This window comes from Syngnathus floridae, chromosome 22, assembly GCF_059516105.1.
Source record: "Syngnathus floridae isolate MCC-2025c chromosome 22, RoL_Sflo_1.0, whole genome shotgun sequence".
NCBI classification, from domain to species: domain Eukaryota; kingdom Metazoa; phylum Chordata; class Actinopteri; order Syngnathiformes; family Syngnathidae; genus Syngnathus; species Syngnathus floridae.
Window position 1 is genome coordinate 1,170,322 of NC_142434.1, and position 24,786 is coordinate 1,195,107.

Below are 24,786 nucleotides of genomic sequence, written 5' to 3' on the forward strand. Positions count from 1 at the left end.
AGATCTAGATGTCAAAGCCCCATTTAAATATTATGCACATCATACGTGGGGAAACAATAAAATGCAACATCTAAATGAAAATGTGGTCATTTATTGTCTGCCCACAGAAACATGGAAAGTGTAGCACGAGTGCAACTACATCCTTGCTTCTCACATTGTGTCCCAGTTAGACTTACATAATAGTTCTTTTTTTTAAACATCCTCTTTATATGTATATCAACAAAATAGATTAAAATGAAATCTATGGGGCTATATGTATGAAAATAAAGAAATAGTATAGGATTTCTGTTTCTATTTACACGATTCAAGTGCCTACAATCAATCGTAGTACAGTACTGCATTACTATTATGTTTTTGGTTGTCTGCTGGACTGGACACGCTGCCACTTTATTAAGAGCACATGCTGATCAATACCTCTTGTATTTCCCATCACATTTCAATCCCTTTTCAATCATTTTGCTTGACTTGAACTCACCAGAATATTACAGGGGGAGAAAAAAATGTGCCGCGAAAGCAGGACGGCGGCCGGCTACAAATGTGCAACGCGCACATTCAAGCCAGAGATGACAAAGTTGGACAAATGTGGATCTAATGACACTTTGCATTATTTCAGTGGGGTCCTCCACTTCCTCTGAGGGAAGGCTGTGCATAAAAGGGCCTCATGCAAAAAACAAAACAAAATCAGGGTGGGAGGAGTTTGGTAACACAGTGTCCCAGATGCAGAAGGTTTGGCCCAAAAGGTTCCTTTTGCTGGCTTTGCTACTGATCATAGATGGTGGCGCGCGCGTCACACCACTGAGCCTTTGGAGGTGGACAGGTGGATGGAGTGGACGCGAGAGGCCAGCGTCTTCTCCAGGTCGTGCAGGATGTCCGAGCAGGGGGGGGCGGGGCCGTCTGGGGAGGAGGGAGCCGGCGGCGGGGCCTCGTACAGAAGCTGCTTGAAGGTGTCCAGCTCCACCAGCAGCGCCATGTTCTTCAGGAAGTAGCCCTCGATGAAGCGCGTCAGCTCCAAGGCGCCCAGGAACTGTGCGATCGGAGCGACGTTTCAAGAGATCAACGCGACATTAGCATTTAGTGCAGGATAGCGCTAATGCTTTGCTATTGGCCGTTGTCTGACCTTGGCGTGCTTGTAGAGGTCCACGCAGGTCTCGGTGGTTATGTTCTTGGAGCAGATGATCTCACAATGTCTCTGAAGGGCCTCGAGTTGGAAGAACTTGGAGGCAGACAGTAGCTGCGCGACACATGCGGCCGTCTCAGTTAAAAAATGCTAACTCGCACTAGCTAACACGTGCTAAGCCAAGGCCCTCTTACCTCCATGACTTCGGTGTTGCGTATGTGCAAGAACTCTGCGCCCCCACAGTAGAGATACTGCATAACCAACTGGACAGACAAAAACATTTATTGAGGTGTCTGGTCGCCACACTGCCCCCTAGTGGTTTGGAGTAGGCCTTACGTGAAATATGTTGTACTTGACGTGGCTGATTTCGATGCATGTGTTCTCGGCCGCCGGTCGGTTTTGCAGCAGCGATTTAAACCTGGAAGTAATTGACCCATTTTTTTTTAAGTCTGCAGATGATAATGAAAAAAAAAAAAAAAAGAGACTTTACCTGGGCGATGCGGTGAAAAGCAGAACTTTGTGTGCATAAAAGGGTTTCCCCTCCACCAGGAAGGTGACATCCGACATCTCCTTGTTGTTGAGGAAGTGCGGGTCTGCCGATAGCAGCACACAAAACGCCTCATTAGTCATCTCGTCTGAACGCTGAGTGCGGCAGCAGCTTAAACGAACGTGCTCCTTCGTTACACGCCTCGCCGAGTGGCTTTATGAAAAATGAAAACACAACAATTAGTAGATTAAAGCTGCATGCCGTGTCTTCTCTGGCCTTGTGCTGTTTGGCCTGCTTTTTGGGTGAGTCATCAACGTTTGCTGCCATGCTCCGCCAACACGCAATCACATAAAAACCCATCGAAATTCTCACCCATCTGTCAGGTCGACATGAGCCAAATTTGGTGGCAATCAGACAGAATCTCGAGGAGAAGTCTTTAGAGGATGCTGGGAAATGGTCGCCCTAAAATGGTAACTTCAAGGCAAAATGGTGGACTTTTTGTTTTTTTATTTGGGCGTCGATCCTTGAGACTTTTCTTGTAGGTGTACTTCTAACAGACATGCCAATCAAATTTCATGCCGCTTAGTGAAAGTGTCATCAGGGGTTAAATTAAAGTGCAATGAGACATTCAAACGGTAGGGGGTGCTACAGCGCAGCCATGAACTTTTCTTGGATTTTTTTTCAAACCACATTTTCCTTCAAACATGACAGTAAAGAACTAAATTCAGGTGTATTCTCGTACTGGATCCAGCTGGAGTGCACTTCAGAGCAGTCGCGTTCATATTTCAAAAAAATAAAATAAATGTCAAAAATAATCGGAGAAAATTTTGCCGCGCAAGGGCGCAGTGACATTTGATGCGCATCTTAAAAGCTTTAACATTTGACGGAAAGCTAAAAATAAGCAGTTCAAGTCGTCAGTCCGCCACAACAAACAAGTTGCATTTTGAGGGTGTCACCTAAGCGCGAGGTCTGCTTCCTCTTGATCTCGGTGAGCTTTGGGATGGGGAAGGGACCGTAGCACTGCGTGAAGATGACGGACAGCTGCTGGCTGATCACCTCGTTCTACACACGCGCACAGTTCCACAGTCAGCAAGGATTTACAAAACATTTGAAAGCCAAGCGGCGGCGGCGGCGGCCGGAGGACCTTGCAGGATCGGAGGATGCGGAACATGAGGGGCAGGCCGTGCGTGAGCAGCTCCTCGGTGTACTCGTCCTCGCGGATGCAGCAGAAGTCCTTGAGCAGAGCCTGGATCAGCGGACGGCGCTGCTGCGCAAAGCCCGTCCGCAGCGACTCCAGCCACGTGTGCAGCGTCCACGGAACGCCTGGACGCGCGTGATGGGGAAAGACTCCATCATTTTACTTTCATCGAGGATGAGATATACAGGCGGAGCATTTTTGCTTGGTTAGGAAAATAAATCAACATTTCGTGAGCATTGATAGAATGAGAATTTGAACAAATGTGACTTTGAAAAGCTTGGCCTCCTCTGATGAATGAGTGATAGTGTCGCTTATGTCAGGTGGAGAATGAAGCTTGTGAAATGTGGCAGAGAGGCGCTCACTTATTGATGACGGCGGTGCCTTGACTTACAAGTTTAGTTCATTCCGTGCCTTGCACAGATCTCAAATCATCTTTCCCCATTGAGAGGAATGGTTCAATTGTGTATCTGCATGAGCTGCGGCGCCATTTTTGATGCTTATAAATTAGCTTCATGCTTGTTAGCATGAAGCTAAGACGAAATTGTTCACGAGTACTCTCAAGTGTGGCATGCATGCGTGAGTCTGACCTAAGCTGCGGATGTCGATGGTGATGTCCACATGGCTGTGCTCGGCGCTATGGTACATGGCCTCTTTCAGGGCGCGCAGCTTGGCCTTTCCTGTTCGCAGCGTGCCGCCGCCGTTCGCGTGCGAGGCCGACGCCTTCTGCGCCGACGGCGCCGAACCCTCGGCCAGGATCTCCTCCAGGGAAACGACGTCGGCCTTGTCCTTCTCCGTGTGGGACAGCAGCTTCCGGAACACGTTTCTACAAACAAAGCGGACCGCTGTCATTTTTAGGAAACTCAAGGTGGACTATTCGGCTAAAAGGCGCCACCTGTGTCCGTGCGCCGCCGCCAGGCTGAAAGAGTTCATGTCGCCGAGCGGCGCCGACGAGATGCCGTTGCGACACGCCGTGCCGATCATTGGGTCGGCGCCTCGCTCCAGGAGCAGACTCACCAGCTCAAAGTTGCCTGCGTGGGACGACGTCAACTTCAAGGGGGCAATATTTCAGACAAATTTGAAGTTTTGCAATGTTTTCATGCGCACCCGCGGCCGAGGCCAGCTGGAGCGGCGTCTCCGTGTAGTTGTCGGCGCCGTCCTGCAGCGAACCCTCCACGCCGGCGCTGTTGTCCAGCAACAGCTAAGGGAGCAACAGGGAAGGAGTGGGGGTCAAAAATGGGGGTCAAACGTGGGCAATTTCCCACACTTATGGAATATTCTGGAAGCGCTGACGTTAGTGTGTATGAAGTTATGGACACACAACAGGTTGATTTAGAATGTGGTGCGCATGAATCCATTGAGATCAATGATTGATTGTATTCCTTATTATTTTTTCCATCGAGGGGTGGGCCGTCACTACCTGCACGACAGGTGCGTGTCCGTGCAAGACGGCGAACGTGAGCGGCGTCCCGCCGCGTGCGTCGGGATAAACGGACGGGTGCTTGCGCACTGTGGCGGGCACCTGGGAGAGTCACATTACACAAGTTAACGGCGGCCAGCGGGGGGCGCTGGCAGGCGGTTGCAGAAAGAAGCGTCGTTTTGGTTAGAAAAGCTGATAGAAAAGTCTAGCAAGTTTGCTTTGGGGGATTTTTTTTTTTCTAAATCCAAGAGGCAAGGAACTATGAAAATGAGCGATTATAGCCACCTCAAGCTCATTTTCTTTCATCAAACTTTGAGGGATTGCGTTTCAGGCGAGGTGCCGCTTTGGGCAGGTGACGTCAAGGTTGACGAGGAGCGTTCATGAAAATGGACGTCCACGGACTCGTTCATTAAACGTGCGGCAGCGTGCTCTCTGGACTGCGACGATTAGATGAGTCACACGCGCGCGCGCGAGCTCTCTCCAGGAATGATGAGCATGCATTATTGATGAGCAGCAAAATAAACAAACAAGAAAAAGCCCCGCAGAGGCGCCACAGCAATTTCGTTACGATCATGCGGCAGTGAAAGCACGGCCGGGAGTCGCTTACCTCGCCGTTGACGTCGGCGCCGGCGTCCAGGAGCATTTGGACCATGGCTTCGTCCCCGCGCACGCACGCGTACATCAGGGGCGTCATTCCCTGGAACACAATGGTCACGTTGGATTTAAAATACTTTTTTAATGATCTTTTTCTTGTAAAATAGCTTAATTATTTGTCTTTGAATCTGAACTTTTTCCCTGTGAAATGCTTCTTTTAAAAGTAGGACGTTTTCACTTGTGAAATTGATTTTCAAGCAAAGGGTTGATTGGGCGAAGGCTGGCAACAAAAACTGAGAGAGACAAACAAGCACTTGCTCGCGTGGGAGACTACCGCGTATGTTGGCAGGCGCCGCCAGAAGATGCTTCTCGCTCTCAACTCTTGGCGGTGCCAAAAAGAAAGTGCCAAAAGAAGTGACGGGTGATGATACCCTCCCTTCCACTTGGGGGCGCTAGAGACATGCGATGAGCCCCGATTGCTTTTAGAAAAGGATTCGAGCCCCGTTTAGTACCTGCTCGCTGACGCTGTTGACGCCGTCGGGTCCGAGCAGGTTGACGGCCTGCTTGACCAGGTCGGTGCGTCCGCAGTTGAGCATCCGGAAGCCCAGGTCCTGCAGGAACTTGGCCTCCGTGGAGGCGGCGTCCAGCTTGCGGGTGCCGCAGAAACAATCCTCTGCTCTACACACCATCCAAAACGGAAATACTGTGAATTTCAAAAGCGTCTATTGTCGGGTCGCTCCGGTCCGGCGGGCTGACTTGATTTGTCTGGGCTCGCAGTCGACGCCGGGCAGCATGAGTCGGGCGGCCTGCCGCACGTCGTCGCTGTCCACGGCCGGGCTGCGGCGGTGCTCGGCGTGGGCCACCGCCACCCGGATCCACTCCATCAGCGGCGGCATCACCAGGAAGGGCCTGAGGGGGCCGCAGCGCACGCGTCAATAGCGCCGCCGCCGCCGCCGCCATGCCTGGCGTAAATCGCGCCGCATCGACTTGCTCATTACACGTCTCTATAAAGGCCGAGCCAACCTCATAAAATTGATTTAGACTTGCTGTGAGGGGGAAGAGAGAGAGATGCTAAAACTCTTACGAGCAGCCCTCAATCAAACTGATGCCGTGAGCTGGGCTTCATATTTCAGCAGGCGCGAAATCTCTACTTTTGTCCGATAATTCTAAGTTGTTGTTTTGGGAGGAAAACGACTGACTTACTTTCTTGGCTGACCAGGGTTAGAATAGGTGAGCTTTTTTTTTTTTTTTTTTGGTCGCAATGAGCAACATGTAGCAGCGACGTGCTAGCGCGGCTATTTGGGTATGGTCAGGGTTCAAACAAGGTCGAGCTGGAAGTAGGCCGGGCCTCATCTGGAATTGCCCTCCGTCATTTTTTTTCTCATGTTCAATTCATTTTACGCAGGCGCCTCGTGTAATCAAGCGTTCACATCCTCCTTCTCGGCTCTTCTATCAATGGACTGCAAACATGGCAACGAAAACGGGGAAAGCCTTCCTTCCTCCATGATTTACAGATACTTCAATAAGTCAGACCAAAACAAAGCAGATGATGTGCTGCAATGTGCACTGGCGGTGCTAAGATTTTTTTCCCCAAGGACCTCAGAGCCCCCCCTCTAGCGCCACCAGTGGCAACGTGCGCTTGTACCTCTCGGTGTGCAGGGTGACCTTGGAGGGCTCCACGTTGGGGTTCTCCCACTCCACCTGTGGGCAGTGCATGAAGTAGCACAAGGTGTAGAGCGCCTCGGGCTCCCAGTGGACGTCTCCGCCGCCGCCGCCGCAAGTCGCCGCCACGCCCGAGCTGCCGCTGCCACTGCTGCTGCTACTGACGGTGGCGGCGGCCATCTTGTGGTGGTGATAGTGGTGGTGGTGGTGGTGGAGCGGGCTGCCGGTGCTGCTGTTCTTCACGTGCAGCGGCTGCAGGTGGTGCATGGCCCGCATCACCAAATCGCCTGCGAGAATAAAACAAAACAAAATCATGCAATGTTTCAACATTGCATTTCCTCCAATTTTATGTTGGACGGCCATCTTAAGACGCAGTTGGACTTTTGTATGTGATTCTGCTGCAAATGAAGGCTTGCATGATGCATCTGATCTTTTTTGTTTTTAATTCTTGGAATTGCTGAAGGTTGGCTATCACGCCCGCTTTCCAGGAAGCGGCCTTGGTCAGCGGGAAGATAAAGAGCATAAAGAAAAGGGAGAAAGCCAGATACTAGAAGGCGTCCACGCCTGGCGAGCTGAGAAGTGGCAGGGGAAGGGGGGGGTGTCCCCAAAGCACATCTGCAAATAACAACTTTGATTTTTAACGAGACAAACTGCTAATGCCTCCCTTGATGAAGCGCTTTTGTGTTGCTTCATTAATTCCTCTGCTGTCGTTGCTTGTTTCTTTTTTTTTTTTTGGACGGGGGGGAGGGGGGGGGGGTCTATGCTGTGATGAGCTCAGCAAACCACACACAGACACACACACACACACGGGAAACCACATCTTTTTGTTTTTCCCTGTCGGAAGGACTCACGACTTTCTCCTCTGTGCTGATGAAATATGCAAATGAGCAAATCATATAATATCCCTGTTTGATGTTTATTTTGAAAAACGAGGACCTTCTAGTTTAGGATTAATGGATTCATTGTTTAAAGTGAATCCTTGGCAAGCGAGGCCGGCGCCGCTTGTGTCGTCCTCGCTATCGCTCCTGGAAGGCCGCCTTTCTGACACATGCCAAAAAGATTTTTGTGGAGGACGCAGGCTGAGCAAACGTCAGGCCAAGAAAACAAAGATGTCTGAAGAGCGTTCAAATCGGCACTCGGGGGCGTTTCGTGTTGAAGAAAGGAACGGGGTCTTGCTGGCCGCTTCTCTTCTCCCTTACCTTCATTTCCAACGTGTCACGTCAAGAAAAATGAGGCCTATCAAGTCCAGGATCATCAAAAATAGATGTCCCGCCTGCAGATGGTGCGTGATACTCACTCAGCTCGCCGATGCTTCCAACACGCGTGGCCAGCAACGATTGCTCCAACGTGCGCAGTTCGGCCGGCGTGAGGCAGCCGTGACCCGAGCGCTGCTGCTGATCCCGGTGGAGGTTCAGACTCTCGGGTAGGCTCAGCACACCTGCGTAAGCATAAACATTTTTAGTGGGTCCAACACGATTTCACGTCGCTCAATGAAAATGCACTTTGTCATTGATGTGGGGATGAAGCCGAGAGGAAAAGGCAGGAGTCCATTTTGGGCGGGATTAGCCAGGCCATAATCCTGGTCAAGGTTAATTAGGCCACATTGATGATGAGCCGCCGAATCAAACGGGTGGCCCTTTTTTTTTTTTCCACCTGCAGGAATCGATTCTCTTCTGAAGGAGTGCGGCAATCCCCCCTCACCGGTGAGAAAACTCTCCCGGAATATTAACAGGTAGTCGCCATGGCAACAGGCGATTGGGCTGTGATTGGCTCAGCAGGCCTTAGTGTAAGGGAAGCACAAAAAAAAAAAAAATGAAACCTCACAGCTGCACGCGTGCTTGGGCACAATGCGGTCCCGCAAAATAATCAATCAATGCATCATTTTTGGGCCAATTCTCATCTCAATGAATGTTTCAGGCCTGAGTCATTTACTGCCGTGATGAAAGCAAAACAGGAAGCGAGAGGACACAAAAGATTTTCTTCCACGCATTGTTACGATATCGTTAGTGATTACTTTGCTGCCCCGTAAGAGACCCAAAGAAAATGGTGCAGTTGACATCAAGGTTCAAAAAACCTTCCGGCGCCGGCAAAGTGCGGCGACAATTGTCCTGACACAATTGCACACGTTCTGGCACATTCGGGGCGGCAGCGGCGGCTTTTGGCGCTTCCAGGTCAACGCACCATCGGTCACCCAGCTTGGCCGCTTGCCGAGTTCGCAGCTGCGATGGCCGACACCGCCGAGGTGGCGTTACGTGAAGAAACGACCCAAAAAAAATTCCTTTCCAAAACGTCAACTTCTGCCATCAGGTCATTTTGTAGTGTCCACCTACCTGGAGTAATCATTTTGCACAGCAATGAAAACAGAAGCTCCCTCGAGCTACGAGCCAAGCTAAGTCTTGACAGCGGCCGAGACCTTCCTATTCTTTTGGCCGCTGTCAGCACCGCGGTGGCGGCGGCGTGGGCGGCAACGCCCCTGACAGCTAAGATGCTGACTGAGGTCGAGGGAGGAGGTTAAGGTCGGGGTCACGGGGGGGCAGTGTCCCTGCCTGCCACGTCCTGTCACCGTGACGATCCCCGGGGAAATTGCGGGTGACGGCGCAGCCCGTCAGCCGGGCCCTTAATGGAGGTGTCAGGTGTGCATTCCATCGGACGGCCATGATGTGACAGCGGAGTGGAGGAAGCGTCAAACTGGCACGTTGGGTCGGTTTTGGGGTTTTTTCCTGCACGAGAACCCAAATCAAATCCCTGCAACATTCTATAGACTTTAAAATAGAAGATGTAATTTCCCGAATTTCTTTTTTTCCAACTTGACTTTAATTGTCATGATGACTCCTACCACGGGGACTGAGGTTTTTTTTTTTTTTTTTATTGTTTTGAGGTTTGGAGTGTGCGGCCAATCGGGGAAGTGGGTCAGGCGCACGCGGCGCACATGAGCCAGGAGAGCAGCTGAGGACATTCGCACATGCAGGCGCACTCAATAAGAAAAAAAGATGGCGTTGCCACCACATTGGAATTTCCCAAAATGAGGAGAAACGATTTCTTTCTTCTCCTTGCTAAACTGCCGTGAGTCACTTGCAGAATCGACGTCAAGCGAGACTTTTCATACCTCGGCTTCATTGTTCACACCTTGACTCATTATTCCTGAAGAAAGAAAGAAAACAGCAGGACGTCTGGACACTTCCCCACTTACGTGTTTTTTTTTTTCCTCCTCCAACACGCGACAACAAGTCAATCGAAATGCTGCCAATAAATCTTCCAACTAACTTGGATTTTTGCAATCTGGTGAGGGTTGGTGATCAAGTTTCAAATTAGGGCTTTTTGAAAGCATGACGCGGCATCGTGATCGATGACGGCTGCCCGCAGGCGGCGGCGTCCGCTCCGGACACGATGCGCCCCATCGATTTGTGCCATCGCGACCGATCAACCGAGCCAGCAAACGCTCTGATCAATAATGACTCCCGTGCGCAGCGGCCATTTTCACTGCACGAGATCAGCGCGGCACCGCGTAAATGCTTGCCGCTCACCTGCTCACTTAGGAAGGAAATCAATACTGCAATTCCTTTAGTGTCCACACGAGGGCGCCAATAACAAGACGTTCCAAAGCATCTCTAAATCAACCCTCGAGCCCACCCGGCGCAAAGTCTTCGGAGCCAAAAGGGGGCAGCCCGTGCTGATAAATAACCGGGCTTTACGGCGGTGAAATATGGACTGCCGGCCCGGGGAGCAAAACACTTGATTGTTTTTGCGCCACAGCGAGCCCCATGTCATCCGTGTTGCACTGCGACAGATTGTAAATTCAGCGCCTGCACAAGCTGCGCTCCGCAGCCACCCATATCTTTACATCGCTTGTTGTCTTTGCGACGCATCTCTTCTTACAAAAAAAAGGAAAAAGAAAGCCAAGCAAGGAGAGATAAGAGAGGAGGCGGTGAGATATGCCTCTTAGCGGGTGACGGGTGAAAGCGAGGCTTGCTGACGCACACAAGTTTATCGTTAGCATCAAAGACAATGGAATTAGCAGCCTCGCTCGCTAAATGGAAATTAAACGAATGAATCACTTATGATGTCGTCCCTTAACAGCCAGAAAAAAACTTCAGTTTAATCCCAAGTGCGGATTCAGTCTCATCACACAATGATGATGCAAAACTAAGACGCAATGCAATGAGCAATCCTGACGTCATGGTGTTGGGAGCGGGCGATCGTTGGCGGCTGCCCGCAGGCAGGCAGCTCAGCGCCATCTGGTCCCGACCCGATTTATACCATCGCAACTGCCTTTCATTAGTCCATTGACCGCCGTTGACCACAACAGGGCCTCGCGCTCAACTAGGTCACTCGCGCGCTCTTAGTTAATTACAGAACACACACACAATGCAAAAAAAAAAAAAAAATCAGATGCAAAAGAGTCAACATTAATAAAAACCAGGAAAGTTGCAGTCATTAAGCAATGATGGACGAGCATTGGCCGCGTGACATTCGTCATGTTAATTTCCGGAATATTGCGCACGCCTTCTTGCGGGAGAGCCCATTTAGCATCTGGCAGCGAGAGCGAGCAACGGTGCCAAAAAGTGCAGCTTGTTCTCCCCGGAGAGCATTTGTCAACTTGCTGGCAGAGCGAGTGTTTATTTGAGGACGCTGGAAGCGTTTTCACACGAGTGGACGCAAAGTGGGGGATTATTTTTTGTTGTTGATGGGCTGAGTATTGCCCACATTGTTCAGAATGAAGTTAACATCAGAGAGAAGCTGAGAAAACAAAGACAGAAAAGAGAAAGGTCGAGGCCGTGCCACGGAGAAAACGATATATGTCGAGAGTTGCGATGCGAAACGACAAGAACGTCAGCCTGTCGGAGCACAGCAAATAAAACGTTCCGGCCTTCAATTATCTCCCGGAGGGAGAAAAAAAAAAAGACATTGACTCGCCTCCCCGCGGATACAGAGAAGGCGCCCGAGAGGAGAGCGGAATACCAAGTGCCGATGCGAACGCCGGGAAGCACCTTCAGCAAATTTCAGCAAGGTCAGAAATGAGCAGGAACGGAGAAAGACGTTTGGCTTGGAAGGACCCGGAATCTTACGGCAAGCGACGGGGACGATCATCTCCCCTGGGTTAAGACCTTTCCAAATGTTAGCGAGTCAGGAAAGCTCATCAGCAACGCATCAATATTAATACGCACACACTCAAAAATTCCATCAATTCAGCGAAGGCTTTGTTCGCAATGAATTCCGAGCGTGGGACCAAATGAGAAGAACACGTTGGTGAAGCAGCATGCGGCTCTTTTGCCAAGGTTATTTCTGAAGGCCCAACTGACAACAATTGGATGTTTACTCAATTATGGACTGAATAAAAATCAACATTATTTGGATTGATATTGAAATCACAACCAATTTCAAAAGATACAATATATTCAACTGCCAATTTTCGAAATATAACTTGAAAGATTAGTAACAACATCAATTCATATAGTAATATAGCAACAGTACAAAAGGATGAATACAAATAAATACCGACTGTTACTGCTATGCACGCCTTGGCCTGTAGGGGCAGTGGGGTGCCGTGTATGCACTTACGTTCAAGAGGGAAAATCGTAGAGGAAGAAATTATGACTAAAAACACGATTTATTTACACATTACTAATCATGAATAAGAAAATGCTTGGGAAAAATTAATTTGGTTCAAACATTTATGGAAACACATTCCATAATTCATGAGAATTCCAAATATTTAACCATTTCAAATGAGCAAGTGTTTAGCGCGGGTGAATTGGATGCGAATCCTTTAGAAAAATCACACATTTTCCATATTATACGCAAAATTATACATTGTACAACCGTTTGTATCATATTCTAAAACAATAATTAATTGTGATCATCATCTTTTCAACAGCTTTACTCACCTGAAACACACACAACAGCGTCAATTACACCCGGCGAAACTCCCGCTCAATGTCAACTACTTCCGGGTACTGAGGACCCCACGTAGTTGTCCCAGGTGCCTTATTGAAATCCCCAAATATTCGCCACTGATACAATACCGTAATATTTGCATATAGTGTGTTCAGAAACATCTTCACAAAGTAATTAAAAAATAATAATTAACATGGCGGGTAATTATGAATTTCCATTCAAATGTCCCCAAAACCATCACGGGTCCCACACTTGGCAACTATATTTTGGAAAATCACTGGGGACGTTCTTCAAATTATTTAAGGCACAGAAAAAATAAACAAACAAATGAAGTCAACTTCCACGAGGGAGCTTGTTCTCGGGCCGGAATCAATTTGGAATACAGCGCATTTTGGATGCCAGCCCAGGAAAACGTGTCGTGTTGTAGCTGGATTGGATGATGTCATGCCATGAGATTAGCACTCTTGTGCATTTCTGTGAGTGTGGGCCAACTGGTGAGCACATTAACCGGTTTGCCACTCAAATTTTTATTTACCAATAATATTTTTGTGGTGGTGGTGGTGGTGGGGGGCTGATATCTGCTGTGACCACAGCACAGCTCAGAGTGCTGCCATGGCAACACAGTGGCAAGGAAAAAAATGTTTATTTGATGATTGTTGCGAATTGTTTAGGTGTCCAGAGATGAGCCACACGTGCCAAGTGGGCAATGCAGGCCCGCCCGCTGCGATTTCAATGATTTTTCCACAGCGTTTGACATCCGCTTGAGTCTATTCAACTCTCGTGCCACACAGTGATAATCGTTGTCCAAAGTTATTCATTCACACCCCCTTTGGATTTATGAAAGTGACCTTTGCCCCCTGGCGCCACCTCATTTCTCACATGAGCTCACACATCATCCGTGGGCTGAAAGAAACACGTTCACCCGCTGACCCTTGCCGGATCAAGCTCCGCCTTTGTTCCTTCCCGTTTCGTCCGTCTCGTGACCACCCGCAGAGCTCCGCCGTCGTATTTCGAAAGCTTCCTCTGGGAGTGAGCTCGGCGAGCGGCGCCATCCATCAAGCTTGTCACGGGGTCGCTCCGGGGCGGTCGACGAGGGCCCGGGCGCTCGGGACTCGGCTCATTTGCCCACCGTGATTATCCCCGTTTTGCCAGGCGGAAACAAACGCTCGCTCGTCTCTTCTTCTAGTGGGCGGCGGGATGCCCTTCCCAATCAAATTTATTCGTAACGTTGTGATCCGCACGACAGTTACAAACGATTTTGTTCAAACAAGCTCATTTGAAATATTCAGTTGAGATTTAGCGAATGTTGGCACGCCTAGGGGAAATTCCCGGATCCTTTTTCTGGGATTCTCACACAAAAACATTCCGGATCATTTCCACTAGCGAATGGCTCTCGGGGTGATTATCTAGCAGGCTGCAAAAATCTAATCAAAACGGCTTCATTAGTTTTTATATAAGCTCGCTCACACGAGCGCAACGGCAGATTTGACGGATTGCGTGGCTCCGTGTCATATTTCAAAGTAATACCAAGCAATTAACTCCAAAAACAAAAATCAATCAGCAGTCGCAGATGGGCTGGCTTGAGTCAAATTACCTCCTTTGAACCCAAAAGTGCAGAAAACTAACTTTTGCTGACGTGACGGCGTTTTACACGCAACTTTGATGCTCATCGTTTTTTGCCGATTTGACATAGTAGCATTCGCTCTCCCTTTGTGTATGCGCCAACATGACGTCATCCTTCTAATTCGAAATGGTCTTCGTCACCTTTTCACCCTGCTGCCTGCAACTTTGTAAGGTCGGCTGGATTTGAACGTCTCCAAAGGCGCCTCTGGCCAACTTCTCGGGTCGCGGGTGCTCTCAGCTACGAGCTGGCCTACTTTTGCAAAGCCCCCAGAATCCAGTCGAGGACGTCTATAACCGCTAACCGGCATGCCAGCGCCTCGCTAGACGGGCCGCGGGCGAGCTCGTCATGCTCCGCGGCGCCGTTTACACTCGCTCGTGACCTCATCCGCGGCTGAATCACCGAGCGAGCGAGCGAGCGCCCACGCACGCACGCGCACGCGTTTACACAGTCACGGCGGGATGCACGGTGGTCGTGTCATACAGTGGTGTATTGATTTATGCATGAGATGGATGAAAAGAGAGCGAGAGAGTGCTCGAGAGAGATGGATGCTAATGTGTTACTGGTATCAATACTGACGGAAGAGAGAGAATCCCATTTGAATCCTGCAGACTCAACTCAAATATTGCTCCTCTAAATTTCAAGTAGACACATCAGCGAGCCCGTAGGAGGCTGTCAAGGCTTGACGTCTCCGGCGAGTGTGTGTGTGTGAAATAATAAAGGAGCTGGCTGGTGAATTATTCGTGGCACGAGCGAGAGGAGGGGCGGGGGGGGAGCCAAAGTGTCAGGAATCCAGCGAGAGGACTCCTGACACAAATGGGACGTCAAGACCACACCGCGAGTGGCAGGCGTCACGCCTGACATGCAAACCACAAAGGAGGGAACAAATTTGGATCAGCACCTCTGGCATTACGCAACGTTTGGGGGGGAAATAGCCTCACTGTTCTGTCATCTAATTCGGCAATATATAATATATTTAGATTTTGACAGGCAAAAAAGTTATATTTGGATTCTGCAGCAGCCCGTTTAGGCAGTTGTTTTTTTACGATAGCCACCGCTGGCAATTTCATACGCAAAGTAAGAAAGAGACGCAGATTTATTCAAATTGATATAAAAAAAAAGAAGACAGATGGGCCCTCTGTATTGTTATTGGAGTTTTCGTCATCGCTTTCATCACCTTCCTACTAAAGATACCCGCCGCCATTGTTTATGTTGCAATACCAGGCCCATATGGAAACCTCGCAGCCAGTTTCAAGTGGAACGTGTCTGACTCATCCACTTACAGAAAAAGGGACTAAAAGAAAAGAAAAAAAAAGAAACTAAAAGCTCTCACGCTGCAAAATGCAGGTCAGAGAAAAGACGCCTGTTTGGATCATGACACTGTCGGCTGAGAAGAAGCCCAAAAATCTTTGCTGCTTATGCCACAGTCGTCGATGAATCCAGCTTTTGTTGAAACGCCACAAGTGAACGGATCTGGTGAAATTCAGAGGCGGCTGCAGATTTGGACAGTTCCCCTGTTGCAGCATACTGGTTACGAAATGCATGGCCGAGTGGCCGCCTCTGCATGCTCTTCTCCATCGAGCGCATCTCACTGGCCTATTTTGCGCGGTGGTGCCGCCAGATGGTTCTCCCCAGAGGCGCCGGGAACTCGTCCCGCGCTCGCCCTCGTTAATTAAAGCAGCAGCCGGCGGTCCTGTCGCCTTCCAAAAGCTCACAGAGGACGGCGACCCGGAATTTTTTTTTTTTAATCAGACGTAACATGAAAGCAAAGCTGTATCTCCATGTTAGCATTTGGGCTAATCTCAGTTTATCCGTGACCAAATGCTGCAACAAAATGCTCAAGAAGATGTCCGAAATATCATGAGCTACCGTCTCAATCAAATCTAGAAAAACCCTTATTGATTTATTGAACTATAAATCAGCAAGTGCTCCTTTTCCAAGGTAACTGTGGCTACACGGAAAAGGTCATGACTCAACAAGTGTTTGTCAAAAGGTACGAGCTAACTTTTGTCAGCGCCATAAAAACACATATTCGCCGAATCGGCATTTTCCAAAGCACGAAGAAGAAGAAGAGCCGTCCTTGAGCTCTTGAGATTGAAAATCCATCTGCAGAGAGCTGCTAGCGGAGAAGGTTTTACTACTTTCTGAGCAGCCATTTTGGAATACAAACCGGAGGGTGCAAAAAGAAAACAAAGGTCAACGGGATGTGACTCATAAAACAAAAGAAACAACTTTGCCATCCGGCTTAATCTGTCTTCTATCATGAAATTACCCACCGCATAAAAATTCATCACAGCCGGCGGAATGACGGCCATTCGTCAGCCGGCCGGCCTCCAGCTCGGAGGGCGCCTCATAATCGCGAGGACAACAAAAGGCTTATGATCGGGAAGAATTATGCAAATGCGCTCGCCCCGACCTCCCGTGGCGGACGGCATCGTGAACGATGGAGGAGACTTCCCGCTGCTAATTTAATGGAGCGTCTACGCAAGAACGTTTGGCTGGCGTGTCATCCGTCCCCCGCCCGACACCTCCTTGGGGAAGGTCGCAACAAATGAGACGTGATCCCGGCCCGAATTCATGACGAATTCTGAACGTTTCTGCAAAACGCGCACCTGTTGGAAAGACATCATCACGTTTATCGTAATTAGGCAGATTAGCATTTGCGTCCCAAATGAACGCACGCGAATGATAAAACCGCGACATCGTTAGTACTAAATGAATGCGCACAGTTAATGAGGATAATTGGATCATTTGCCCCTTTTAGATGTCCCCAGAGGAAATTTCGTTTATATTACACAGTATGTAATCTAAAAATGATTGTGCTACGGAGACGGGAAGTGTTAATCACCCAGAACTGCAACTTCCCTCAGAAGAAGGAATTTTTGGAAGGTCTTAGATGCATTGCACCCAAGTTCTGACAATTTGGCTTTAGTCCTTCAACTATTCCAGGATCTACAAGTTTCCAGGACAATGGAACTACAAGTTTCTAGTACCTGTGTACTTCACCCTCTGAAGGTGGGAACTTACCGCTGGAGTTCTTCCCGCAGACGAGGTGCTGGCAGGGCTGCAGCAGCCCCCAGATCTCCGAGTCTGCAGCCACGGCCTGCTCCAAAGCTTCCAGGCTGAGGTCGGCTGCTCCGTCGTCCCGTTGCAGCAGCGCACTGCGCAGGACTCGGCCGAGAACCTCCCGGAAGAGGCTCTCCACGCACGCCGTCAGGTAGATGGCGGCGTGCTCGTGGACGCGCAGCGCCACGCGGCTGTCCACCATCCACCTGAAGAACTTGCCCACGGAGAAGACGAGCCCGCAGCGCGCTGATTTGCCGCGACCGAACTTGTCGGCGGCGCTCATGTTGTACAGGGACAAGGCGCTGAGCGCGGCCGCGATGCAGTTGACGGAGATGGTCCAGGAGAGGACCACCTTGACGGCGCTGTGCACCTCCAGCTTGGTGCACTTGGCGTAGCGCAGGCTGAGCCGCTGCGCCTCCCGGGCCAGGCGCACCAGCGCGCGGCTGACCAGCACCGAGAGCCGCGCCAGCACCTCCGGGGACGGCGGCGGCAGCGGCGGCTCCTCTTCCGGTCCGGGTCCCGGCCGCCGCCGCCGCCGCAGCGCGCTCTCCACCTCGGCCAGGCTCCACGGCACCTCCTCCGGCTCGGGGAGCTTGGCGCACAGCTGGCTCGCGCACTCCAGCGCCTCCGTGTCCTCGGCCAGCACGGTGTTGACCGTGTCCAAGCTGTTCTGTCGGCTGTGCATGGATTCCGTCAGATGCCAGCGGTTGCCGCCGTGCGAGAGGGACTGCAGGGGCGGGTCGGAGCAGCACAGCGACACGCTGGACGACCGGACCGAGTCCGCCGCGCCACCATAACCGGAATCGAGCGTTAGGTCCTCCAGCGTCCTCACCGCGGTGCTCTCAACAGCGTTGCCTGCCATCGCCGCGCCGCATACTGCTGGGCACGCGTGCGTGCGTTCGTTCGTGCGCACGTTCGTGGCTGCCTGCGCGACTCTTAAAAAGAAGCCATGCGAGCTCGGTGGGCTCTTCACGGAGCCCTGTGCGTCATTGCCCCGCGTTGCTGCGACACGGGCCGGCAGCGGAGCACACGAAACTTTAGTTTGCCTCCCTCCCTCCCTCTGCCCGACGCTCTGCGGAGGTGCGCGTGGCTCCACGCGCAACACTTGGAGGAGGAGTCCGTGTTGAATGACAGCTACAAAACAACCTGCACAAACAAATAGGGAAAATTGCAGGGCAATATCCCTCCCGCAAAACCCCTGTCCCCTCAATTAAATTTAATATGACAGTTTTATTCTTACATCCCTCCTCCCTCCCTTCCTTTTCTCATCCATCCTTATTTCCTTCCATTTATTGTCCCTTCCTTCATCCATCCTTTCTCCCTTTCATACTTTTCATGTTCCCTTCTTTACTTTTTATATATTTTTTCCTTCCTTGTTCCTTCCATACTTGTTTCCTTTCGCCCGTCCTCCTTTTGTTCTTCCTTTCTATCCACCTTCCATCATTTCATCGATGATACCCTTTCCTCCAGTCAATAAGTGAATGTAAAACGCGTAAAGCCACGTCATCTACTCGCCGTATATTTGTTTCCGTACACATTTGTTGCACATGAGTTGCACCTGCTGCATGATGAGGTGGGCAGCACTCGATGAATCCACGCACGAACGAGTGTGGATCCGCTAAAATGCATTTGTTAAATCCTGGTTGCCTGGTAACAGCAAATCATCGTCGTCATCATCATATTATTATTAAGTATAACATGAATATCGTCCAAGGTTAGCACTGATTTTTTCCCCCTGAAATTTTTAGAAACATATATGGCTTCATTTCATTTCTATACAGTCATGATTGAAGAAAATATCGATTCATCTATGGAATGGAAAATGCCATTATCCAAAGATTTGCACATTATTTATCCAAACATCTCCCAGTGGATCATCCAAAGCATTCCACATCGTCTCTCAATTGTTCTGCAGCAAAGTCCCACGGGCTGTTGTTTGTTTCGATGCTTTACTGCAACCTAGTGGACAAATGTGAGAAGTGCTCCACACGTGCCCGCGTTAGTTCCCTTACATAATTAGAGCAGTTGTATTTATATAAGGCAATGTCGCAGAGGAACCAAAACAAAGTTAAACTTATCATAAGAAGCAGCGCTACTGTTATAAAAACATGCATATCTTTGCAAATATGCACGCGGTAAATGTTTAATTTGAATTAGTTGTGCATTGATTAAAAACTGCAGGTGAAATACGGATGAGAGTTTCTGTGGATGTTAAGAAAGCATATGAGCCGAGCAAAACGCCTTGCTGATATTTTTAGTTTGTTTTTTATTGTTATTTTTTCCTTTTTGATGAATATTTGTCGTTTTAAGAAATTGTTGCACTAACATAAATGTCGAGAGTTTTGTGTAAATTAAAATGTCGGCCTGAACTAGTTATGGACTTTGAGTATTAGTAGTTATTTAAAAATCAATCATGAGTATAATAAATGAAAAATAAAATGCAGATTATTATAATAATTAGGTCACAAGGCGTCATCCGCCCCACTGTTACATGATTATGAAGCTTCTCGCGTGTTCTCCAGTGAGGAAACCACGCTGTGGAAACGTGACTGGGTTGAGGGCGAATCGGACCAATCAGCAGCTGCAAAGGGATGTGCGTCACACAGTGGGCGGGACTAAGGCAGAAGGTGCGGTGCGAGGACTCAGTTGATGTTTGTGTACGTTGCGTCGGAAGTTTAGCCGTCAAAACAGACGAAACGCTTTTCCATCCGCATTGGATACGAGGCACAAAGATCCAGGAGGCATTTAGGAAAGATAAGTGTCAATTTGCGTTGCGATCGGTCGTCGTTTTCTATTTTATTTGATTTAATCGCTGTTGTTGCGTGAATTTACATAACCAGCTTTCCCCGTGCTTTGGCGGGGACATTTTGATCGGACAGCAAACTCGTTAAGAGCATCACGTGTTGCAACTTTGGTTGGGATTATGTTTTTTGGGTGCATCATAGCGTAAAAAAAACTAAATTGGCCGAATTTTGCTTGATTTTTGACCCTTTTCGAAAAACAAGTTATACAACGAGGCTGCCTTTTTTGTTAGACGCGCAAGTCCTAGCGCCCGCCGGGTTGCCTGTCACGTTGCCGTGCAGCGCGTGTCGCACTTAAGGGCCAAATGGTTCCGACTCTGACGCGTTCTAAATTCTTTGTCACCATGGAAAAGGTTTTATTAGAACAAGGTTAAGTCCTACACACCTTGGCCAGCCTATTTACAGATTCCAAAAATACCTTTTAGTTGTTATTGTGTCTGGATTTTGCGTTCGTATCAACACATCAGAACAGTCAGGAGAGAAATAAAAGGACATTTCCAGTCTTGAGGCCTCCATCCATTTGAGTGATGGTCGTGAATACGATCCACTGGTTCAGGAAGGGCTTGCGGCTCCACGACAATCCGTCCCTCAAGGAGTCCCTGCTTGGGGCCGACACCGTCCGCTGCATCTACATTCTCGACCCCTGGTTTGCAGGCTCGTCCAACGTGGGCATCAACAGGTGGAGGTGAGGAGCCCACGCACACTTCATCAGATATTGAGCAAAGGAAATATATTCAAATGCTCATTGGAATGACCCTTAAGGGCTTATAGCAGCTTTTTTGCAGCGACAGTATAAAGTTGCGTTGTATTGTTATTTTGCACGTAGTCCGCAATTGTGTCGGTTATGCAACGGCTGATGCGGACGCCTTTTGTCATGCGTGAATGGAAAACCTCGGCCGTCGCATAAAAGGGAGCTTTCTCGAACATCTCAGCAAGTGACCACTCGAGGTGAACCCCCAGTTGTGTCGCTGTTACACAAGTGGGTCAGTGTGTGACTCAACCTCCTTGTGTTTGTGCGACCTAATTTGCCACCGGTACCCTCCCTTCGTGACCACAAAGTCAAAAAAAAAAGTATGCTCAGGGCTTCACTTTTGAAATTTAGAAAAGGCTTCGAAAAAGTGACCAATGATGCTTGGCAGTTTCCACCTACCCAAATTTAGTTGCCGCGGCAACCGCACGGGAAGCTCCGGATTAGTGCCGCTTATTGTGACTTGGGTGGAAAAAAGTTGTGTTGTTCCCGCCACCTACGCAAACCCGTTTGCTCATCGCAGAACATTGTCATCATCCTCCCCCCCCCCTTCCCGCAGATTCCTGCTGCAGAGTCTAGAGGACCTGGACTCGAACCTACGCAAGCTCAATTCCCGTCTGTTTGTGATCCGGGGCCAGCCCACCGATGTCTTTCCAAGACTCTTCAAGGTGGGACGCCCGATATTTATTTTTGAGGTTTGGTTTGAATGCCGATGGTCGTTTTGCTGATGATGCCGTCGGGTTCTCCAGGAGTGGAACATATCCCGCCTGTCTTACGAGTACGACTCGGAGCCCTTCGGGAAGGAGCGGGATGCCGCCATCAAGAAGCTGGCCTCTGAGGCCGGCGTGGAGGTGACGGTGCGCATCTCGCACACCCTCTATGATCTCGACAAGTAAGTGGACCCCACCCCCCTCTCCTCACCCCGCCGAGCTTCATCGGAGCACCACTGAAAGTCGATGTCACCCCGCAGGATCATCGAGTTGAACGGCGGGCAGTCGCCGCTCACCTACAAACGCTTCCAGAGCCTCATCAGCCGCATGGACCCCGTGGAGGTCCCGGCCGAGTTCATCACGGCCGACGTGATGGGGAAGTGCAACACGCCGCTGTCAGACGACCACGACGACAAGTTCGGGGTGCCGTCGCTGGAGGAGCTGGGTCAGTGGAGCGCCACGAGGCGAGATTTGCCGGGCGTCGGCTTTGCCGTGTCTCACGTTGGACCTTCCCCTCGCAGGTTTCGACACTGAAGGCCTGTCGTCGGCCGTGTGGCCCGGAGGCGAGTCGGAAGCCCTCACCAGGCTGGAGCGCCACCTGGAGAGAAAGGTCGGTAGCGTCGCGCGGCATCATGACGCAACACGTTGAAATTCTCCCAGCAACTTCTGATCTCTCGGTTGCAGGCTTGGGTGGCCAACTTTGAGCGTCCTCGCATGAACGCCAACTCGCTGCTGGCCAGCCCCACCGGCCTCAGCCCCTACCTGCGATTCGGGTGTCTCTCGTGCCGCCTCTTCTACTTCAAACTCACCGACCTCTACCGAAAGGTGCGAATGCTTCTCCTCCCGTCATTCTCCTTCCTTCGAGCCCACGAGCCTCGATTGACTCGGTTTTGTCAAACAGGTGAAGAAGAACAGCTCGCCGCCGCTGTCGCTATACGGCCAGCTGCTGTGGCGCGAGTTTTTTTACACGGCGGCCACCAACAACCCGTGCTTCGACAAGATGGAGGGCAACCCCATCTGCGTGCAGATCCCGTGGGACCGCAACGCCGAGGCGCTGGCCAAGTGGGCCGAGGGACGAACCGGTTTCCCCTGGATCGACGCCATCATGACGCAGCTGCGCCAGGAGGGCTGGATCCACCACCTGGCCCGCCACGCCGTGGCCTGCTTCCTGACCCGCGGAGACTTGTGGATCAGCTGGGAGGAGGGCATGAAGGTAGGCGCTGGGCCGGAAGGTTCAAATTCTGAGAGAACGTTTGTTATCTCCAGTGCTTAAATCCCTTTTTTTTTTTAGGTGTTTGAGGAGCTGCTGCTTGACGCCGACTGGAGCGTCAACGCCGGCAGCTGGATGTGGCTCTCCTGCAGCTCGTTCTTCCAGCAGTTCTTCCACTGCTACTGCCCGGTGGTGTTCGGGCGCCGCACCGACCCCAACGGCGACTACATCCGCCGCTACCTGCCCGTGCTACGAGGCTTCCCGGCCAAGTACATCTACGACCCGTGGAACGCGCCGGAGGCGGTGCAGAAGGCGGCGCGCTGCATTGTGGGCGTGCACTACCCCAAGCCCATGGTGCACCACGCCGAGGCCAGCCGCCTCAACATCGAGCGCATGAAGCAGATCTACCAGCAGCTCTCCTGCTACAGAGGCCTCGGTACATAACGCGCCGCGCCCGGCAAGTAAATGAGCGACTTCTCGTTTGACGCGTCATTTTGATGGGCAGGTCTCCTGGCGTCCGTTCCAACCACCTCCAATGGAAACAATAAAGGCTCGTCGGACGTGATGGGCTACGAAGCGGCCCACGACACCGCCGCCGCCCCTTCCGGTGAGTCAACTAGCAGTGGAAAGGTGGTGCGCTTCGGACTTGTCGAGTGACCGCCGGTGTCTCGTCCCCGCAGGCTACCCGGCGGCGGGTCAACCTCAGGCCGACTGGCAGAACGGCAGCGTCATGATGTACCTGCAGGCTGACTCGCAAGCTAGCGCCGGCGCGCACCAGCAAGGTAGTCAAAAGAGGCCGTAGCACTCTCGCGTTCCCTGCGGAGCCGCGGTCCTTCATGCCCGCCATTTTGTTTTGGCAGGCTACGTCAGCTCCAGCATGATGTGCTACCCTCAAGGCAGCCACCAGAGTCCCGTGCTTCACAAAGGTTTGTTTTCCTCGGGGACAAAACAATGGTTATTATTCCTTGAATTTGTGCTTATGTCCTATTTTTATATTTTTTTTCTCTTTAAGGAATGGAGCATCACTCCAATGTTCCCATGAGCAGCAAGCGTCACTGTGAGGACTCCGGAAACAGCAAAAGCTCAAAAGTCCAGAGACACTAACTCAGGACAGAGAGAGAAAAAAAAAGGTTTGTCCTTTTACTCTGGCGTCACCTTTACACGCCACAATTTCCAATACTCACATTTTATCGTTTGCACCTTGCAGTCATTTCCATGCGGTGATGCCCTTGCCCGCCACGATGTCATCAAAGATGTTTGTTGAAATGCCGACATCCCGGGAGAGCGTCGCGCTATTTCTTCATCGAAGGGTTGAATGCAAAAAAAGTTGTCGTGTATATAAAGAACCCCCGCCCCCCAAAAAAACTTTACATACAAGTTGTACATATTTGACTATATTGTATGTGTCCTCTCTCTTTGTGTAGCATCATAGATCCATTATATATATTTTTGATATGATAAAAAAAAAACACCTAAAGAGTCATTAATGGATGTTTTTTTTGGGGGGGGATGCTCTCCATCAAAGGGCCCAAAAAAAAGTATGAAAAATGTTGCTGTCTGGTTCACTTCCTCCTATTTGAGCCTATTTAATGGCTTCAGTGCTTGTTGACTGGTTGTGTTTTCCACTGTGGATGCAAAATCACTTTGACCTTTTCATGACCTATGACATTGTGTGACCCCTCGCCACCATTGTATATATGAACTACTACTGCAAACAATTGATTCTAAATGTGTTCGTTTCATTAAAATAACTTAAAAATACTGCTGTTGCATTCTTTTTGGGATTTTTTTGCATACGTTCGTTATGGAATTCGGGGTTCAGTTTTTATCAAGTGTCCAAATCGATTATGAATTGCCGTAGCAATGACGTCACAACAGCCGTCCGGCGCGAAAAGCCTCTGACGTCATATAATCGCGACAGTAGCGATACGTGAACTTTCTTAAGTGGAAAAAAGAACTTTCTTAAATATACTTGATTCCAAACATACGCTCGCAATTAAGGTAGGTTGTTACGTAAAATTACTTCTATTACTTATTATATACTTAAATATACTTGTAACCTCTTTATGAACACATTTGCGAAAGTGATTTTCTCTGTTTCATCTCCTAGCCTAGCTCAACATCGAAAAAAATGCACATTTCTACCGGACTTTCCCAAGTTAAACGCGTTGTAATGGGTAAGTAATGCGACTCTCGGTCACTTCAACGTAATGATATTGTGAGTTCAAGTATCACCTATGAAAAAGTGTGTTTGGTTTTT

General features: G+C 49.9%; 2 protein-coding genes across 3 annotated transcripts; one reads left to right on the forward strand and one right to left on the reverse strand.

Moving 5' to 3' along the window:
* Positions 1-71: 71 nt before the first annotated feature.
* Positions 72-18,132, reverse strand: LOC148379079 (ankyrin repeat- and BTB/POZ domain-containing protein 3-A-like). 2 transcript variants are annotated; one of them, XM_088366454.1, is made up of 17 exons: positions 17,019-18,132; positions 7,773-7,913; positions 6,459-6,762; positions 5,570-5,722; positions 5,326-5,491; positions 4,827-4,916; positions 4,220-4,321; positions 3,907-4,000; positions 3,695-3,830; positions 3,390-3,625; positions 2,749-2,927; positions 2,561-2,666; positions 1,608-1,710; positions 1,454-1,535; positions 1,312-1,380; positions 1,118-1,231; positions 72-1,024 (listed from the first exon to the last, which is right to left on the reverse strand). In XM_088366454.1, the coding sequence occupies exons 1-17, from the start codon at positions 17,917-17,919 to the stop codon at positions 788-790; spliced, it is 3,213 nt and encodes a 1,070-aa protein (XP_088222580.1). In that variant the 5' UTR covers positions 17,920-18,132; the 3' UTR covers positions 72-787. The 2 variants fall into 2 exon arrangements, with proteins under 2 accessions (XP_088222580.1, XP_088222581.1); XM_088366455.1 differs by lacking the exon at positions 4,220-4,321.
* Positions 18,133-19,649: 1,517 nt separating this feature from the next.
* On the forward strand, positions 19,650-24,287 carry cry1a (cryptochrome circadian regulator 1a). The gene is made up of 13 exons (XM_088366554.1): positions 19,650-20,543; positions 21,166-21,274; positions 21,356-21,498; positions 21,577-21,761; positions 21,838-21,926; positions 22,001-22,141; positions 22,218-22,529; positions 22,608-22,962; positions 23,032-23,133; positions 23,207-23,308; positions 23,387-23,452; positions 23,539-23,656; positions 23,734-24,287. The coding sequence occupies exons 1-12, from the start codon at positions 20,386-20,388 to the stop codon at positions 23,628-23,630; spliced, it is 1,854 nt and encodes a 617-aa protein (XP_088222680.1). The 5' UTR covers positions 19,650-20,385; the 3' UTR covers positions 23,631-23,656; positions 23,734-24,287.
* The last annotated feature ends 499 nt before the right edge of the window (positions 24,288-24,786 follow it).